The following is a 21,479-nucleotide window of genomic DNA, read 5'->3' on the forward strand; positions in this document are numbered from 1 at the left end:
ATTTTTTTTTTTTTGGACCAACAAGTTGTGATTGAGCATAACACTGAGCATCATCACACGAGCAGATTGACAACTATTTTTGTTTTAGAGGAACAAGAATTGTATTTATATTTTCATGTATAAATGCAGACATTTTGTATGTAGAAGCAAGGAATGTTGTGTCAGAGATTAGATTATCAGAGACTGTTATTCAGTTAAAAGAAGTGGTTGGTAAACTCCAGAGAGGTTAAGCTTTGTTCAGAGTTGCACCAATAATTAATAGCATAACTAGAACTCATATATCCTGACTTCAAGACCAGTGTTCTTTCTTCTATTCTTAAAAATTAAATGCACAGTGGTATTAACATCTGTTTGTACAATGCGGTGATTTATTACACAAATTATTAAAATACCGAGGAAGCCCAGTTTTGTGGGAAAAGTGCTTTTAAATGATTCCATTAATATCATTTCACTATTTGAGTACTTGCTCTCTCTCATTTCTGAATATGAGCCCGCCTGATATGGCAGGCACCTCACCTGGACCTGTCTCAAACACAGCCTCAGAACTCACAAAACCCGAGTCCCCCTCAGCACCAACTCGAACTTTGTATGATGTTCCTGGCAGTAGACCCTTTAACCCAAAGAAGCTCCGAGAACCATTTACAATGTCTTTTCTCCATTCTTCTTTGCCTATGAAAATTTTTCAAAAACAACAAATTTGAATATTTTAAACTTCTAGAAGTTATTTCATGTATCTAGAAAGGAAAAAAAAATATTTTACAGGCTAATGGTGAAAACCAGGGTATAAGGTTTGTACCATTTTAAGATTTACCTGTCTCAGAAAACTTGATGGTTTAAAAACCAATCCTGAAGGCAAATACTTCAGTGATGGAATATGAAGAATAGCAATTACCAGGCTGAAAATGATATAATTAATTGCCCTGTTTTATAGATGAGGTGCTTTTCTCAATGAGTTTAAACAAATAAAAAATAAAATTGCTTGAACTTAAAGACTATATATGATACACTTCATGCTTTATCAACATCAAGGAAAGTTACTTATATGTCCTTTGTTTTATGTAATCTATATATATTTAACAGAGGTAGGAAATGATTTTTTTATAAACTGAAGCACATTTTAAATGCATAAAGGGACTAATTATTTCAGAGAAGTCTGTGACCAGTCTTTTTGTTAAGCAAATAAATGTTCCAAGTTTAGCTGTTTTACGAGTTAGAGAATTTTCTATGTAGATTTTTCTTAAAATGAGATCCATCTTTTAAAAAAATTGGACCTGTGATTTAACGAGGCTAAGGAGTTCCTGATGAGGAACTTTCTTCACCAATATAAATATGTAGTTTCTTTGCATTTTATACTAGAATGTATGCTTGGGGCACAGGTTAAGTGACTTGTCCATATGGTCATATGGAGCCAGTATGTATTAGTTTAGACTTTAACCCAGTCTTCCCAGCTCTAAGGGCAAGTCTCTTAACATTAAGCATCTCAGAGATCTTACTTTAAAAAGTCTATTGTCCATGGCCTAAACAGAAAGAAAAACTATATAAATACTGATTTCCTAGGAAAGTGTCATAAATGGTTTAGGATCAAAAGGTCTTCTTTTCTTAAATACAAAATTTGGAAATAAAGACTCATTTAAATGTTTTGGATGGTTCTCCAAAGTAATAATCTTTAAGTTCTTCAAATTTCCCATTCTATTTATTCCATTTTGGCAGTTGGAATAACTGATTTCAAATCATTTGTTTGGATTCTGCTGTTCTAGCCGGTGGGGGAAAAACATTTTCTTATTTAATATCCAGAACACTGTATCGTATTTATGAATAAGGTAGTAAGTATTTTTAAAGCACATTCAATGGCACTTTCTCTACCATAAACCTTTCTCTTTTCCTATAGCTAGGAATAATTCCTTCTTCCTTAAATCTGATCTAATCTTTTCTACACATTTATAATATTTTAAATATTGTATTGCTTATTTTATTTGCATACAAGTCTCACTTTTCCTACAAGAATGTAAGCTCCTTGACGACAAAGACTGTGTTGTTTTTCACTTTATATCACTCCCAAATGGCACAATGCCATGTACACAGTCAGCATCTAATAAAAATATATTGAATTGATGGGGTCTAAATTCAACTTTTTGTGACAAATATTGAAATCTAGGATCCTAATGATAACAGCAATACCTAACATTTAATAGCACTTGAAAATTTGCAAAGTGCTTATGAAATATCATCTCATTTTATTATTACAGTCCTGGGCAAGTATTATTATTATTCCCATTGGGATGAGGAAACTGAGGCAGACAGAAGCAGACTCAGATTGTCTTGACTCTAGGACCAGTATTCTACCTACTGCATCACCTAACTAGTATAGAGCCTACCACAACAGAAATTAATTATATCACTTACTTTTAATAGCATTAAGAAATATTAAAGGTTTTCCCATTTAAATCAAGTATATAATCTGAAAAAACACACTTATATTTTCATAACTGGATTATTCTCTAAATTAAAAAATTCTAGATTCCAAACCAAAGAGGAATTGATGCCATTGTGATGCCATTTAGTATTTGATAACTAAAATATACTTAAATTTATTTTGGAAGTTAGACTTAGTGAATGAAATGGTTCCTTACTCCCTGCTACACCATATTCAACATAAAAGTGGACATGATCTGGTCCCTCATATTCCCAACTGATGTTGGCATAGGTGTCAGCGGCAGCTGCAGTAACATTTCGGATCCTTGGAATAACTGGTCGAACTAAATATACGACAGAAAACACAAAAAAAATATTAAATCGCTGCCCTAAATACAAAAGCATAAAATGTTTCCATTTTCTGAAACTTCTAAAATATAATTAAATTTAGAATATGGCATTGAAATTAAAGGTCCTTTTTTTCTTCTATTGAAAAATAATGAAACCATAAGGAAACTAGACTTGAGAACTTATAAAATTAATAAACTAACAATTATATTTCCTGCACTTTTACAGAAAATGTAGTGCTCAATCTATGAATTCTATTGTAAAAATTCTGAATAACTCAGATTGCCATCTCTAGGCTCTGAGTTCTAAGAAACATCACAGTATTAATTTACAAAATTATAAGATAGATAACTGTAGTATAAGGCAACTTTTCATTGAGTCTCCTTCAATCCCTTAGTGGAAGCCATACAGAAAATGTGCTTTTGTAGCTATCCCTACCATATTTGAAATGAAAAAGCAGCTCACAGTACCCTTATAGAATGTAGGACGGCTAGTATGCATAGCAGGAGAAGTTGAAAAATGGATTTCTGAATATCCTTTAGCAGAGGAAATAAGAAAGAAGAAAGAGTAAAAAGTTGTTCACAAGACACACTAATGACAACAGAACAACCTTATCTTCCAAGGTTTTCTGATCACACATGCACACTTGAGATTCAGAATCATGCAGTTTTTTACAAGCATTTTTATGCTTCATTCATAAAATATGAAGTCACAGTAAACATAAAGAACTGAAAACGAAAGGCCTCCTAAATCACTGACAACAAAACTTGAACGACAAGTAACTTAACCTTGACAGTCTGTACCAAAGGGATTCGGTGGACTTTGATTCAGTTTATTTTTTAAAAAGAGCATATGGACATTATCTTTTTAGGTTAGGCAGCCATAATCTTTTCATGCCGAAAAAGCTTCCTTCTTGAGAGTAAATTATATAGTACAATGTATTAATTCAAGTCATGGAATTAAATTCAGAAATATACTGCAACATCTCAGAAGAACCAGAGAGCAGTTAAAATTTCTTGAAGAAGATAAAACATACCACTTGACCCTTGCTGCCAATGAGGATAGATATTTCACAGATTATTTCAAGCCTGATCTTCTTAAATATTTAATTATCCAAAGATGATACATATTGCTTTCAAGGTAAAGACGCCTTCCCTGAAATGAATTCACTTGCATCTACCTAAAGAGGCTCTGTCCCAAACCCAACAGATACTACAAGCTGAGACAAGTGTAAAAATTCAATAGTTATGCTAGTCACTACACTATCCAACTGCTGAAAAAAGGCAGACAGTGAGCTGGTAGGATTTGGGAAAAAAATCCAGCCAGTAAAACAGCTCAAACCAAATATAATGCTTGTGTTATTTTATTCAATTTTATTGATGTTTTATTAAGTTTGCTATGATTTTTTAAAAACCTATGGTCTTGTAAAATTTAAAGCTCCACGTATAGGAATTAAATTAGCTAAAATATGTATACTTTTTACACATCGATGGAGAGCCCTCACGAAATGGATAAACAGATTCATAACTGGGTAAGAAGATCTAAAATAAGTATTTCATTACCTTGATCAAATGCTTTGAGGAAGAAGGTAAAAAGTATCACTGCCTAGGCAAATAAATTTCATTGCTCTGGATTAATTTATTTACAGAAAGCATGAGATGAACCTTTTATAATTAAATATGTGAAAACTCAGTTTTCATTAAGATATTTTAGAAACCATAATATAATACTGTGAAATACAAACATCTCTCTCTCTCTCTCTCTCTCTCTCTCTCTCTCTCTCTCTCTCTCTCTCTCCCTCTCTCTCTCTCTCTCTCTACCTGTCTATCTGTCTGTCTGTCTGTCTGTCTGTCTATCTGTCTATCTATCTGTCTATCTATCTATCTATCTATCTATCTATCTATCTATCTATCTATCTATCTATCTAATCACATCGCTGTTAATTAGAAAGGACACATAAGACAGTCCATTTTTTTTTTAAATCCTTACCTTCTGTCTTAGAAGTGATACTAATGATCAGTTCTAAGGCAGAAAGATGGTAGAAGCTAATCAATTAGGGTGTAGTAGTTTCCCCAGGGTCACACACCTAGGAAGTGTATGTGGCCAGATTTGAACCAAGGACCTCCTACCTCTAGACTTGACTTTCTCTCCACTGAACCATCTACCTGCCTTATAGAGATAAATATTTTGAGTAGTTCCCTCCTGATCTCATTCTTCCTTTTTTAAGTCCAAAGGTAAAACTCATATCCTCAGATTGACTAAGTGACTGAGTAAACAGATTAACTCTCTGTGAATATGTGAGCCAAGACATAGGAAGAAGTTTAAGAAAGGTCTTTTGACCTTTAGTTCAGGAAGCTGGGATCACTTATTGTAGAGGAAGAAACAAAGTTCATTCTTTTGTGAAAAAACTTTGAATGAAGTATAACAGAAGTCTCTTACACATTTAAAGTCACTATAAAATAAAGTTTAAGTATGGGTTATATGAAAAATGCTTAATTATTGCTTTTATAAAAAATTAAAGAATGGTTTACACTTAGCACAGTACATAATCTCAGTCAGTGGGTAAGCATTTATTAAACGCCTACTATGCGCTAGACATTGTGGTAAATCCTGGGGATACAGAGAAATATAGCCCCTGTTTTCAAGGAGCTGGAAGCCTAATGGGTGGAGGAAACATGAAAGCAACAATATTGAGACACATTATATACAAGATACATAGGGAAGAATCAACAGAGGGAAGGTATTAGAATTAAGAAAAGTTGGGAAAGTCTTCCTGTAGAAGGTGGGATTTTATCTAGGACCTGTAGGAAGTCAGGGAAGCCAGAAGGCAGAGACGAGGAAGAAGGGACAAGGGACAGAGAGTGAAACTCCCTGGAGCCAAGATATTGATTGAAGAATAAATAACAAGAAGGCGAAACTGAACCGAAGAGTAACACACACACATAGCATTTGTGTTTCCTTTCCTTATATAGATATGTATTTGGATATGTGCATCTATATATATCTTTTTTATTTTCATTAATGTTGCTTCTATTAGTAATAATCTCCTCGAGGGCAGGGGCTGGTTCATTTTTGTCTCCAAGTCCCTAATGGCTAATGTAATGTTAGGGTACAGAGTAGTAGATGCTTAATGAATTGTGAATGAAATAAATGAAATTGAATTTTAACATTGGAATCTAAATTAATTTCTATGTGCTTTATCTTTGGCTTCTTTCTATAAGCTCGATCCTCAGCTTTTTGTTGATTTAATTTAGTAACTTGCCAGATCTAATAATAACTATCTTCATTTCTATCATTTTTATATTTATTCTAAACCATAACATCTTATTTCCTTTAGATTAGAGATTCTTAACCAGAAGTCCACAAACTTTTTTTTAAAAAAGGATTTTGACAACTACAATTCCATGTCATTGATTTCCTTTGTAATTCTATGTATTTTATTTTATGCAGTTATGCATTATTCTGAGAAGGGGTACAAAGAATTTATCAGACTGCCAAAGAGGTCCATAACACAAAAAAGGTTAAGAATCTTTGCTTTAGATTTTTAATTGTAGACATTTTTAATAGATTAATGGAATGTTTCATCTAAGATTAAAAGTCATTTGCACTGAAGCATAATAATATCATGTTCATTAAGATCAGAAATTATGAGACACGTGTTTCAACTACATACTGTTAATTTTCTATGTATGTCTTACTAAAATATTGGCATGATTTCAATTATTATCATTCCTTCTCTATCCCTATATAGAGATACATTTAAATATATCTCTAAATTTAGAAGATTATGGGTTTTAATTTCTACTAAATTATGAGCAACTATGAGCAAAACTCAGTAGGAAATTATTTTTTAAATATACCCAATTTACTGTAGTGGATGATGCCTGGGTCAGGAGAGATCTAGACATAGTAGTCATAATATCCAGTTTCTACTACTAATTTAGTCTTCTTCTTGGGAAACAGGCTTTTCCCAGGAATTTTCACCTATGCAGAAATACATTACCACATTTTGATAAGAATTAGTTGTGAACCTAAACTGGAACCAAAGCATCAAAGAAGAGATAAGAATCAGGACTTTTTAAAAATATGAAACTTGCCAAAAAAAAGGGAAATATCAATCTGAACACATTCCTTATAAAGAGGGCTATGAGGTCAGCAAAGAAGTAATTCATATGAAGTCCCCAAGGGAGACTAAGATCAATAAGTTGCATGAAATGATTGCCTTTTTTAGGAAGCCACCTGGTCATCATAGGTGCTAGACTTACGAGAGATGGAAAGGGTCTTTTTAGATGACTTAATCCATTTCTCATGATCTGTGTCTGAGCTAATGATATACAAGTACATTGTGGCAAAATTAGAGATGACCAATCCATAATACTTTTTAAAAGTAATAATATTTCTATCAATTATACCTACTTCTTTAAGATATCAGTGATATGCTTTATAGAGTATAAATATTTTCTGAAAATTTATAAATTTTTCTTTATAAATTCTTTCATTTATAAATTAAAGTAAATAAATTCTTTCATTTATACCATAAATGAATGACTAATGCTGATTACCTAATACCTAGATGTCTCTCCTGGGCAATTAATGAAAGTACATTGTAAATATATCTTACTTCAGTTACATCATTTCACACCTATTTACTTAACATTTATAATTCCTGTTTATTTTCCTTCATAAGCCATTCAATAATCCATAGAGTAGAATATTTATAAAAAGGAAGTGGGAAGACTTCTTAGTGAACTGTTGGCATGAGTTAGGAGGGGAAAAGAGCTTTAGGAATACCAGTAAAGAAATAAAAACCTGAAGACACTGTACATTTGTGCACTAAATAGAATCGTAATTGGAAGAAATTAGCGCATTAGGTTATATATTATTCACCTGAAGGAGTACCATTCTTCAAGTGCTATGCTAGCATCCTGTATGCACCATGCCATTAGCTGTCATGTGTAAGGCCTTTTGGCTACTGACATATATAAGAAGGACCAGCCTCTGGTCAGGTTGACCAGTGTACTGATACACTAAATAGTAGCTATAAGTTTAATAAAATACAATTAAGAAAAGAAATACAACCTTCCAATTTGTTGCTTAGTTTTAGATGTTAGTCACCCTCCAGTTCTTAATTCCAAACAATATTTGACTATTTCAGTCCTTAGCTTAATCTGCTCCCACCAACTGTCGCACAAGATGTTTTCCTTCGATAATGACTATAAATTCAGTAAGGTCAAGTGATAGGCAAAGCATAAAAATGTTTTAATCTGCCAGGAAAATAATTTACATGTCAATATAATATTCTCAATTGAAGTATTTTTACTTTGTGGCATTTTGAGTACAGAACATTTTAATTAATATAATTCTGTTTTATCAGAAGGGTTTCTCCCCTTATTCTAATATGCCATTTACAAGTTTGGAAGTTTTAAGTGGAAATAAAGTCTAAGTTGCATTTCCTGAGTAGAATATATATCCAATACTAATAAGAAGAACCAATATTAAACAGTATTAATTGAAAAGAAATGCATTTTATAGCAATTAAAAAAAATAAAACCCTTATCTCATGTCTCAGAATCAATATTGCATATTGGTTCCAAGGCAGAAGAGTGGTAAGGGCTAGGTAATGGGGTTAAGTGACTTGTCCAGGGTCACAGAAGTAGGAAGCATCTGAGGTCAAATTTGAACCCAGAACCTCCCAACCCTGGCTCTTAATCCACTGAGCCACCTAACTGCCCTCTATACAAATGTTGATACAGTGTATTAGTTCTACTAGGTCACCAATACCAGTGTATTGTATACACTGTATGAGAATGTATAACATTCTCATTGAAAAGAAGAAGAAAAGGAACAGAGGCCAACATTTTATCCTAATTTTTATGTTTTTTCTAGTTAAGCATGGTAATAAGTTAATATTCAAGGAATGTTACATATTCAAAGAATTTAATCAAGATTTATTTAAACTGACAAAACTACAAACAGTTGAATTTTTAAATTTTGGTCTATTTTCATATAATTTAAATTTTCATCCAAATGAAGAAGCATACATATAACAAACTACCCAGATTATTTTTAGAAAGATGCAATTCTGAAAAACAAAATCTGTTCAAAGAAGTATTAATATCAGTTACACTTACAGACAAAAAATATCTAAGTAATAAGTTTGGAGGATTCCACATGGAAAAGCTATCGGTTCTTAAATGATTTATCATTTCTAGTCACTTTGGGTTATCACCAATGAAATCATTGTCCTTTGACATTTTGTATAAAAAATAAAATGCCCTAGGATCAGGATTCTTAGAGGGTCTTTTAAAAGTATATGATAGAAACCTACCTATACAAGCAAGATAGAGGAAAAAGGATTAGTTATAAATATAAGGTTTGCCCAGTTTGATCATATTCATATCAACACAGCCCAACGTTAGTCTTTTAACCAACTTTTCTTAAAAAACAGAATTTTCTTGGTGAATTTATAAATCTTTATACACATGAGAACAAAACTTAAATCAAGGGATACACACTATATTGAGTGCTCCCTTTTTAAAGCATTTTCAGAATTTATTTTACATTTCATTTTCCTCTATTAAGTACTTCAAGGCATGCCTTATGACAATTCTCTCCATACTCATGCTGAAATTTCCCATGCATAACATTGCAAATTCTATACATTTACAAAGTCATGCAGGTGCTTTATTTTACCTTTGTCTGCACCCACAGCAGGTGGGTGAACACCAGCTTTAATAAAACATAAAAACAAAAGAAAGACACTATGTGGTTAGTTGCAAGATAGAAGTACATGCAGAGAGATTAGAAAAAATGCTTTTTAAAATGCTATGCACATAATTATAATGAGATCAACTACATGTTGTTACCAAATGAACAAGAAACAAATACAAGGTTACTCTCCACACATCATTTCAGCCATATTTTTTGCAATTTATGCTAAAGATTAAGACCATTGCAGACTTGGATTATTTCCAAAAACTTTTTAGAAACACTAACAGCATTTAAGAAAAGTTCTCAAAATTAAATGTATAATTTCTAAAAAGCTTTAAAAGTTAGTGATCTGCAAATAGACAACATAATCGATGGTATCATCATCATTTTCAAAAAATCCTCCCAAGTGTTAAACATTTCAATTAGTCAGAAAAATTCCAAAGCATTATAAAACCTAAAATAAGTACAGCAGATACTTCTGACTTCATTAGAGTACTGCTTTTGGCTCTGCATCCCACTCAGAACAGCAAATTTAAAGCCCCTGCTTATTGCAAAGCAAAATGAATGGGCTATTGAATTAGCTTTTAGAATGATTGGATTTAGAGAGAAAAGGGAACTTTAGAGATCACCAAGTCCAGTTCCTTAATTTTACAGATGAGGAAATGTAGAGAGAAACAGAGGCAGAGGGAGACAGAGATAGAAACACTAAAACAGAGACAGATATAGAGCCAAAAAAGAGACATAGGCAGAGAGATGTAGAATAGAAAAATAGAGAGACAGACAGAGGGAGACAGAGACAGAAACGGAGACACAGAGAAATATAGACAAGAGAGAGAAAAACAAAGATAAAGAAAGAGGGATAAAGACAGAAAAACAGAACACAGATAGGGAGGCAGAGAGACAGTGAGGAGGGAAGGAAGAAGAGAAAAAGGAAGGAATGAAAGGAAAAACAAAAGGAAAAAGGAAGGGAGGGAAAAAAGAGGAAAAAAAAGGAAGAAAGAAAATTCACCTGGAGAAACTGTTTTAATCCACCCCCCCCCATATTGCAATCTAAAGTTTCAGATTTTCATGCTAAACTTAAAGAAGTCTCATTTGTTTGAAACTGGTTTTAGAAGATATAAAATGAAGCAGCTTCACAATATATAAAATAATGAAGAGCCACTGAAAGCCTTTATGTGACATGCACAAGGATGCTCCTTAAGAGAGAGAATAAGCTTGGCGTTATTAAAAGGGAAACACTGACTCAGTGGAATGGATATGAAGACTTTCTTTATACATACCCATCTTACCTTCATCCACTGTTGTCACAGCTTCCTCAGTTATTGGACTGCCAGTTCCTGCTGCGGTTTGTGCATAAAAATAAAACTTGTAGCGTGTGCTGTAACTTAAATTTCTTAAAATCAAGCTTGTCATGTTGGCTGGAATTTTTAAATCCACCAAAGGACCCAATTCGTGTGTGCTGTTAACTGTCATGGGAAAAGAAACACAGGCACAATTAGCTGGCGTCGTTTCATAATAGGGACACCATCAGCATTACTGCAAAGCCACCCAAAGGCTCAAACCCAGATTGCTCTTTCTGTGGTCCCGGCTTCCCAGGGCTGATGTGACACTAATCTTTTAGGACTGTCACCATGAAGTATGTGACCAGTAGAAAAAAAGGTGGAGGTGCAGGGGCGGTTTGAGAAATCCAGTAGGAAAACTTTTGGATGACCCTATAGTTGGAGCCAAAATAGTATTTCTTGACTCTGTCTAAGTGACAGTTGTATGTAATATTAACCCATAAATGTTATCTCAGAGGCAACATTTGGGTGTAAAGTTGCTATTTGGTATAAAGTTGTTATTTTTGCTAATATAATTATAGATTCCACTTAGTTAACAATGGCATGCTCATTTTGATTAAGTTCCAACTGATGATGGAGAAGTATTCTTCTGGAGCATATATAATCTTTCCCTTCAAACAAAATGTTGGGAGTATACTTCGATAATTCCAAACTTTAAAGAAGTTGATTATTAATATTAAATAAATAAATAAGCACTAAAATAAAATCTCGGTACACACATGAAGAATCAGTGAGTTAAGATATGACAGACTTTTCTTCTTTTTTCCCTTTTATTTTAAAATCCTTTCCTTTCCTTTCCTTTCCTTTCCTTTCCTTTCCTTTCCTTTCCTTTCCTTTCCTTTCCTTTCCTTTCCTTTCCTTTCCTTTCCTTTCCTTTCCTTTCCTTTCCTTTCCTTTCCTTTCCTTTCCTTTCCTTTCCTTTCCTTTCCTTTCCATTATCCCCCAGGAACTTACTTGGCTGAAACTTCAGGGTATATGCTGTCAAAATACCATTTGGATGACTCGGTGGATCCCATTCCAGAGTTAGCGAATCAAGGGTTGGATTAACGATCTTCAGAAAGAGAGGAGCGCCAGGAACTTGTAATGAGAAAACAGAGTTAGTACAAATAACCTCTAATGCTGCTTATAATTACTAAAAACAGCACAGAGCAGCACATAATGCTTCCAAAGTTAAAGCTTCTTTTGCTGGACACAGCTACAGTGAGAGGTAACCATTGAGCCCAATCAGTTTCCCGTTCTAGTCATTTCTATCACGACAGTATCTCTTAAACAGATCTCCTATCTGCTCTGGCTGCCAGAGCCTGGCATTGGTGCTCATTGTCCTAGCCTTAGACCATCAGTTCTCAAACTTTTTGATCTCGGTACTCCTTGACTCTTTTTTTTTTTAACCCTTACTTTCTGCCTTAGAATTGATAATAAGTACAGTTCCAAGGTGGAAGGATGCGAAGGGCTAAGCAGTTGGAATTAAGTGACTGGTCCAGGGTGTTAAAGAGCTAGAAAGTGTCTGAGGCCAGCTTTAAACCCAGGACCTCTTCTCTCCAGACCTGACTTTCTATGCAATGAGCTACCTACTTGTCCCAGAATTCCTTTATATTCTTAGGACCCCCAAACATTTTTGTTTATATTGGTTGTATCAATCATTACTTTCTGTGTGAGAAGTTAAAACCAAAACATTTAAATATTAATTCAATTCATTCTAAAAAGTCTATAATATGTTAACATAAATGCATATTTTATGGAAAAACCATATTTCTCAAAACAAAAGATTTAGTGAAAAGAGTGACTCTGATTTATGTATTTTTGCAAATCTCTTTAATGTCAGGCTTAATAGAAGAGAGCTGGATTAGCAGATCTGTTTCTATATTCAGTCCACTAAGATATGTTGTTTTCATAGAAGATATGAAAAAATTCAGCTTCACAAAGATATATATTTGGAAAATAGAAGTGTTTTAGTAGGCAAATAACATCTAAGTATTATTACCTAGGTGGCACAGTGTAGAGAGGGCTGAGCCTAGAATCAGGAAGGCTTATAGTCCTGAGTTTAAATCAGGCCTCAGATACTTAACTAGCATCACTTACCCCCATTTGCCTCAGTTTCTTCATCTGTAAAATGAGTTCTAGAATGCAATGGTAAGCCACTCCAGCATCTTTGCCAAGAAAACCCCAGGACTAACAAAGAGTCAGACATGACTGTAAACGAGCGAACGATAATGAAATCTCATACCTCCTTCTGGCGTATTGAATACTTGATCGACACTGGCAGGCCCTTCCCCCTTCCCATTGACCACGCGGACATTGAGCGTGTAATGGCTAAAAGGTTCCAGGCCTGGCAACATGCCATGAGTCTTGTTGCCATTGAAAGTGAGGATTTTTTTCTCCACATGACGCCTGTTTCTCTTAGATGAATTTTTCACTTTCCAATAGTAAATCTAAATTGAGAGAAAGAAAATCAGCAACATCTGAAGGAAAGAAAATAAATTTATATTCTTCCAGGAAAATTACTTCTTCATAGAGTTAGTGCTAGAAGGGACCTTAACGGCCAGCCAGTCTTCCTCGTTTTACAAAAGAGGAAACTAAGGCTGAGGGAGGCTAAATCTCTTTCCCCAGAGTCACACAGCTAATAACTGAGATAGAATTTGAATTCGTGTCTTCCTGGCTCCATGAGTAAAAGGAATCTAAAGCCTATATAGTTCATTCAGAAAATCCAGTTTGGCATGGATAATATAATAGGATATATAATTTATTTTGTGAGGAGGGCCTAAAATCTATACTCAGCTCCATTAAATCCAGGAAATGAATGATAATGACTAAGCTTAAGATCACTGGATACAGTAATCATAGAAGAGGTGCCATGATGGATGATTTTAATTACTCAGTTACTTTATGTTTGGGAAAAATCAAACAATTAGGGCAACTTTAGTATATTTGCTTTATTCCTTTAATGTAATAGCAAAATAGAAAAATAGAATTTTTCCCAAATCATTCTAGAATTGCCAATTAGCATTAAATCAATTAACCAATGATTATTTATTGAGTACAGACTATATTTAATTCTAGGGCACCATGTATTAAATGTATTATAGGAAATGTAGGTGAGAAAATTCTTGGCTTTGGGCGCTATCCAGCTTGTCATGCTGTTACTGGTTGTTTTTTTTCTCCTTTTCCTATGGCATAGCTAGGCTATGCCAAGGATAAATCACTGCTCATGGGTTATATTCTTTTGCCACATTTTACTTTTAATAAAATGAGTATGATAACAGCTTTAAAAAATTAACTTCCTGGGGTCAGAAGGAACAAGCCAAGAAGTGGAGTATGGTTAAAATAGTCCCTTGACATTTTTATCAACCTTAAATCCTTATTAATGAGCATTCCTGTGCTTTGTCAGTACAATAATAATCATCATTTATGAGAAAGGTCCTGGGGCACTCTAAGATCCTGAAATGCCATATGAGTTACCAAAGAAAGATTAAATTATGCTTTAGTATTTGTACTGAGCTGTGGTTTCATCAGGTGTATGAAACTTCTACCAATGCTTATTGGCAACTTGTCTATTGCTTCTGGTTCTAGAGAGCTGCTTGGGCTACTGAGAGGTTAAATGCCAGTCACAGAACCTGTCCACAGGCTTCCTACTTCGGTGTCATAACTGGGACTTGAACACCTGTCTTCTTGATTCGAAGAATGGCTGTCGATCTATCATTCCCTTGAGTCTCTGGTTTTGTAGTAAGGACATTTTTGTCATTTTACCATCCTTTGGAAGTTGGTAATCCACTCATAGCTGTACTCTAATTTTCAGAATATTTGTAGGCCAAGTAGAATATTTTATTTTTTATTTACGGTGCAAAGAAATTCTAATTTTGGATCATCATAGGAGAACATTTAGGTGTGGGTCATAACTGAAAGGCTCTAAGATGGATCAGAAAGATCATCAAATCTATTTTCTAGGTCTGAATATTTTCTAGATTGATTTGATTATATATTCTATATACGCAAGTATCACTTCTACATTGCAACTTCCCTCATACTGGTATCAAAATGTTATGGTTTGGATAGGAAATTAAATGGGAATTTGGGGGAGTTTTGTGACATACAAGGACTAATAGATGACAAAGAAGAAGTTTAGAAACTCAGAAATGCATAAAATATGTGTATAGTATTGTATAATATCAATATATCTTATCTTTTGGTACCACAAACATACATAATTCTTTTACTGTAACCATCCCATAAAAGAAAAAGACTTCTCTGGCCAAAAATTTTTACATGGATCCTCCAGATTGCAGGGGCTCTGTGCTCCTAACTAACACTCATGATGTGGAAGGAATACCTTTATTCTATAGTTTATGTGGATTCTATCAAATGCAATTTCCAGACTCCTACTGCTTGATAACTAACATTTATTGAGTACTTTTAAGTTTGTAAAGCTCTTTAGATGTATTATCTTATTTGACCTTTACCACCCTGTGAACTGGGTGCTGGCATGGGTCTCATTTTGTAGGTGAGGAGACTAAGATTGAGAAATGTTAAGTCACTTATAGGCTGAGACTGGGCTGAGGCACTAGAATTCTTGATTTAAGTCCTGTAATCCTGAGCTTCCCCAGACTTGTGACTCCATAAATGACATTGGAACGGGACCTCGCTCAGCATGGCATGTCTTATTTTTCTCAAATCCGTGATTAAAAGGCCAAGAGCCATCAGTAGCAGTGCAAAGAATGGGGAAGTGCTTCCCTTTACTTGCCCGATAGCCTTTCAAGTGTCCTCGAATACTTTTGGGGGGTACTGGCTCCCAGTGCACCTCAGCCAAGGTGCTGTTCACCACATTCACCCGTACGTTGCTTGGAGCCACCATTGGTACTGGAAAAATGAAAGGAGTAGCAGTTAGAAGCATATCATCACATTGTTGATTATGGGTTTTATTTACAAAACCTTTGCTTAGAAATGGGCTTTCAATGTCCATTTCTAAGGGCTGTCAAAAAACAAAAGATAATATATTTTAAGTTGGCTATTGTTTCAGCAGAGCATAAATTAAAGAAAAAATAAAATTCTACCCTTAGCATTCAGGATACTTTTCTTGGGTAATCTTATTTAAAATTCTAGCTTCTTAAGCAAATCTCTTCCAAGTACTGCCTACAGAAATAACACTGCCATGAAATGTTGGCCTTCTCCCTCCTCTCTGATGGTTCCCAGATCTGCAGGGGCTGCTCTTGTGACAGCCTTTTTTCTCATAAAAGAATAAAGATGTCAGGCATGGTGGGGCACACCTATAATTCCTGCTACTTGGGGAAATTAAGGCTGGCAGATCACTTGAGTTTGGGCATTCTGAGCTATAGAACTCATGTTCTGAGCCGATGTCCATACCATATCCATTACTAATATGAAAAGTCCCTCAGAAATAAATGGCCACCAGGCTTTCAGAACTGGCTCAGTTTGGAAAAACGGAATAAGCTGGATCTTTAATAATGGCCAATATTTTTGAAGATTGAGTGTGACCCTTGCATCCTCAGGTACCCAGTAAAAAAACAACCCAACATGAATTAAAAGGACAAGATACTCACAGTCTTCTCCAGAATGTCCAATGATGATCCCAGGCTCTGGAGCAAATCCCACATTGTTTAGTGCCTGTACTTTCACCAAATATGGCACGAAGGTTGGTGTGCCTGATACAATGTATTTGGATACATTTGCAACTACAACAGATGTCCACTCATCATCACCATCTTTCTGGCGCCAGCTGACTTTATACTGAAGACCAGGTCCATTAGAATCAAAGCCTTTTAAAGGCTAAAGAAAACACATAAAAAAAAATTTAACAAACCAACAACATAAAAACCAAACCACAAGAAATAACCCAGAATAAAATGACATTAACTTCCAGAAACCTCTTAAAGAGTCAGCCTGCATTAATCAGACTACAGTAATACTTTACCCTTACAGTAAACTCAATTCTTAAATGTAAATAAAATCAGTAAACACAGAAAAGCTGAAATAAACATTAGAAGCTATTTTTTTTCCTCAGCAATTTTTTCCCAACTATGATGGAAAACAGTTTGTTGGAGATTGGAGTTTCAAAGAGGATAGAAGGGTTGAAACTCTACAATAAAGGAAAACGTCTGGAAGAGATGGAGATAGATGAAGAGTAAGATTCATGGACCTTAGACTACTAGAGATCTGGTCCCAATGCCTCCTCTAGGAGGAGTGAACAATTAAGGTACATGCCAGAGAGGAAGGGGAAGCTCATGGAAGAAGAAAGAGTAATAGAGATAGAAGAATTAGCTCTACAGTCTGTTTTAACTACTTTTTATTAGCAATCCTCACTCCAATACTCCTCTGGCCCCAATCCTACTCCCCATTTACTTATGGGGTTTCATGAAATGTTACAACTGCAAACAACTTTAAGAGATAATCTAGTTCAGGGGTTCTTAGTCTTGGGATTTAAAAAAAAGTATTGTGTGTTTCAATATAATTAGTTTCCTTTGTAATCCTATGTATTTTATTATATGCATTTATAAATATTATTCTGATAAGGAGTCACCAGATGATCAGGTTGATAACCCCTGATTGAGTCCAACCCTCTCTAATAATTAGATGAGGAAACTGTGAACCTAGAGAATATTTGAATATGGTTTAAATACTTGAATATGGGTTAGTTGGTGGCAGGGCAAGAATTACAACAAACTAATTTACCAATTCTTCCATGGATATTATAGAAAGCTTGGCACTGGTTCCTATACGCTGCTAACCCAAATCCTGCCCACAGTCCTATCCAAAGTAGCACAGACTATGTTCCTTGGACACATTACTCATTTGAAATATAACCTGTTATCTCTGTTTTTCATTACAGAAGGGCTAAGGTTATGGTGGACTTAGGATCACAGGATTGATAGTTGTAAGGCACCTTGGATTTATCAAGGCAAAAGGGCTAGACCAGATTAAGGACAAGAACAATGGCCAAACTAATAGTGCACCCAAAGAGAAAGACAGAAAGGCAAAGAAAACAAAGGTTAATGCACAGGGAAATGACAGTGACAAGGACTGAAACAGGTTATCCATATCTCTCAACCTTCAACCTAAACAATCTCTCCTGGGGGATGGAAGAGAAGGAGGGTATACCATGAAGATAATACCTCATAGTTTCAGATACCTCACAAGAAACAACAATGTGATCATGTCATCAATGAAGATTCATACAAATGACATCTGATAAAAAAATAAAAAAGTCCTAGTCATGAGCAGGAACACGAATAGCCCTATGAAGCCCAAGAAGGTAAATACAATTAGGACATAGACAAAACTTGCTTACAAACCAAAAACAGTGCAGAGAGAAACTAGAGAGTGCTTTTTCTGCCATAAGAACACCTGATCAAAGACTGTTTTCTGAAAAAGAAATATGAAGTAAATAACAACAAAACCACACAAGCTAGACACAGAAAGCAAAATTCCACTTGCTGTTCTCACTGTAAGCTAAAATCCACACAACAAGCAACTGATTTACAGGAAATGCAACAGGTTATTAAGTCAGGAGCTAAACCTAAATATTCTGACATGGTTAGGAAAGAATTATGAAGCCAGGCCTCTAATGTATGTAGTTTGGTACATGGTGATAGATTTTCTGGGCTTCTTGGCTGATGGTGGTGACCTTGAAGGAAGAAGCTGGGTTTATCTCTGGCACTTGGGATAATCAAGCTGGAGATGACCTGGCTGACTTGAAGGCAGAAGAAGAAGGACAATAGTCCATATCTCTCTCTCTCTGACTTGCTCTGTTTCATGCTAGTGAAGCCAACCCTAACATTCTAGTTCCATTTTATTTTGAGAAGTCAAACATTTTTTTAATTGACTTGATCTTTCATTTGACAAATATAATCTTCAAAGATTATATTTACATAGTATTAAAGTTTACAAGTTACTTTGCTCACACCAACCCCATGAAATATGGAGTTCAAATGTTACACTCATTTTTAAAGGAGTGAGGAAACTGAAATTCAGAATACGAAGGAATTTTCCCATAAACGTAGAGCAAATGACTCTTACTACATTTAAAAAATGAAGGTGCTAAAGAAGACACATGTGAAGACACTTCCCTCTGCTCCTTTGCAGTGGTGGTGGTGGTGGTGTACATGCATGATGGTAAATATTTCATACACTGTCATATATTTTCAATGTATTAATGAGTTTTACTGACTTTTCTCCTTTCCACTTTTTAATTTCTTTTTAGTAATTCTTTGTTATAAAAGATGGTTCTCTGGGAGAGGGAGGGGAAGAGGAATATGGGAGATTTAGATGATGTAAAAACAAAATATAGTAATCATATTTATTTTTTAAAATAGTCAGGTTAATCAGCTCACCTGCCATGTAATCACCAAATTATCAGGCTCTGATCCTATTCCTTCAACAGCAGTAGGATTCTCCTCTGGTTCTGGAAGTTAAATAGTAACATATGAGGAAGCCCTCATTCTGGACTTTTGGCTTTTGAACAGATAAACATCTCTTAAGACTAGAAACATTCATTTACCTGCTGCTTTAGTCATATAATATTCTGATGCTTCACTGGGCAGACTTCTACCAATACTGTTGACAGCAATTACACGGAAAGAATATTTTACATAAGGAGAAAGTTTCAACTCTGCTGTTGTCTGTATTCCAGGGACATCAGTTTGGTGATGCCATATGCCTGGCTCATGAAAGGCATCTTCGTATTCAATGATGAACTCTAGCAAAAACAAAACAAAACAAAAAACCAAATAACCAACAACAACAGCAAAAACCCAGTGAATTTCAGCCACCAAAGAAGTTTGGTTGCCAAGGATGGCTTCTGATGAAGAAATGAATGGTCAATTCTAATAATGCTAGTGATAGCTGACATTTAATAAAGCATTATGGCTTACAAAGTGCTTTACATAAATTCTATAATTTGATCTGTCTGGTAAAGTGAAATCCCTAACTTGGAAGAAAAATCTCATTCGAATACCTTGTACTTCATACTACCACCATTCTCATCAATATTTAAGGTCCTAGTGCTTCTGATATATGAGGTTCACCAAATTAAAAAAAGGTGTGGAGTTGATCAGAAAAGGTGTGGAGTTGATCAGGAAATCTCTAGTAAATGTCAAATTTTTTTGGGGGGGGGAGAGAGAGAGAGAGAGAGAGAGAGAGAGAGAGAGAGAGAGAGAGAGAGAGAGAGAGAGAGAGAGAGAGAGAGAGAGAGAGAGAGAGAGAGAGAGAGAGAGAGAGAGAGAGAAAGAGAGAGAGAGAGAGCTTTGCTTAGGTTTAGATGTATTTGTTCACTCCTGGAAGAAAGTTAATATTCTGCCTTACACTACTTTCCTCTACCCTCTGGGACCATTGCTAAAGACTCCAAAAGGCAAGAACATTTTGAATGATAGCATAGTCTCCTGAGATTATGGTCTCGGCTTGTTCTCTTAGACAAGAGTTACCTTGCAATTTAAGGGCGGGGCTGGTGGTGGTGGGGTGGTGGAATGACTTGCTGGACAAGTCTACATAGTTTTGAATGGGGAAGGGGTAGAACAAGAGATAGGCAGAGGGAGGGAAAGGGGAGCATCAGAGAAAAGAGGAAAGTTACTATACCATAAAGACAAGAATGAATAAGGTAGCATTAACCCTACAATTTTTGTATGCTTGTTTGTTTCTAGACCTGTAATTTCATCAATAGGGGGAATTTTCCAAGAAGCAAATTTCTTCTACCAACATAGACTGGCAATTTGCCTATATAACTTAAAGACTTGCCTTGCACATTGGCAGTTTAAGGGACTCGCTCCAGGGTCATTCAAGCAGTAGCTGTTTGAGGGGAAAAAAGCTAAAAAGAAAACTCCTGTCTCACTCTGACCCTCCCAAAGCTTTATAGAAACAAAAGCAACTGGAGTTCCCTCCCTGAAATTAACTCACCATTTTCCCTTCTCACCCCATTCACCACCCTCATTCATAAAAGAACAAGAACCCTTCTTGGCGCTGTTTCTCCTTATATAGACCAATCCTGGGTCCAGAAATAAGGGAGGGGCGTGGTCCCTCCCTAGCACAGGATTGGTTCAATTCAAGACCAATCCCACACCAGGAAGTAGGGCATGGTCCCTCCCCCAGCATGGGATTGGTCCATTCAAGACCACTCCCACCAGGAAGTAGGAGGAACCCCTCAGGTTCCCTGAGGGATGCAGTTTCCTATCCCGTTCTCAAATATTTTGAAACTCACATATTAGAGACATGAACCCGGGTCCTCCTGATTCCAAGTCTGGTCTCTATCCATTTGGTCATACTTTCCCTTGTCCGTAGAAGAAGGAAATTCTATCTCACTTGGAGAGAACTCTTAACTATTTGGATAATATCAACACTTTCCTCGTCTTTATATTTGGTTTTTGGACAAACATATTCTTCCTTTCAAGTCTTTCTCTCATGGTTCTTTATAATTTGGGGAAGCTCTGGATTCTTAGTCTTTATCATCAGAATGCTATCTCTGGTAGTCCTACCATGCTGGAAAAACTTTCAGATATAGTCAGGTCCTGATTAGCATAAGTAAGGCATCTCACAAAATGGCACCATTATTTGAATTTGCATTGCATATTTTTCTTTATTGGAACCAATGACTGTATTTACATAACTGACTTTAAATATAACTGACCTAGGCTTAAAGACAAAGCAACAGATTGCATGACAGGCATTTGA

General features: G+C 35.3%; 1 protein-coding gene across 23 annotated transcripts in view; it reads right to left on the reverse strand.

The window, feature by feature from the left end:
• NRCAM (neuronal cell adhesion molecule) overlaps positions 1-21,479 on the reverse strand; it is a 322,830-nt gene that overhangs the window by 20,724 nt on the left and 280,627 nt on the right. For 6 of the 23 annotated variants that reach the window (XM_001362955.5, XM_056799536.1, XM_056799538.1 and 3 more), the window contains 7 exons: positions 19,318-19,515; positions 19,151-19,221; positions 16,364-16,589; positions 15,547-15,662; positions 13,036-13,240; positions 11,766-11,888; positions 10,761-10,937 (listed from right to left, as the gene is read on the reverse strand). In XM_001362955.5, the coding sequence (XP_001362992.2) occupies positions 10,761-10,937; positions 11,766-11,888; positions 13,036-13,240; positions 15,547-15,662; positions 16,364-16,589; positions 19,151-19,221; positions 19,318-19,515 (1,116 nt within the window). Of the gene's footprint in view, positions 1-516; positions 670-2,630; positions 2,757-3,230; positions 3,297-9,453; positions 9,490-10,751; positions 10,938-11,765; positions 11,889-13,035; positions 13,241-15,546; positions 15,663-16,363; positions 16,590-19,150; positions 19,222-19,317; positions 19,516-21,479 lie in introns of all 23 variants that reach the window. The other 17 variants (XR_008912242.1, XM_056799529.1, XM_056799542.1 and 14 more) reach the window with 6 other exon arrangements.

The sequence above is a fragment of the Monodelphis domestica genome, chromosome 5 (genome assembly GCF_027887165.1).
Source record: "Monodelphis domestica isolate mMonDom1 chromosome 5, mMonDom1.pri, whole genome shotgun sequence".
Classification (NCBI taxonomy): Eukaryota; Metazoa; Chordata; class Mammalia; order Didelphimorphia; family Didelphidae; genus Monodelphis; species Monodelphis domestica.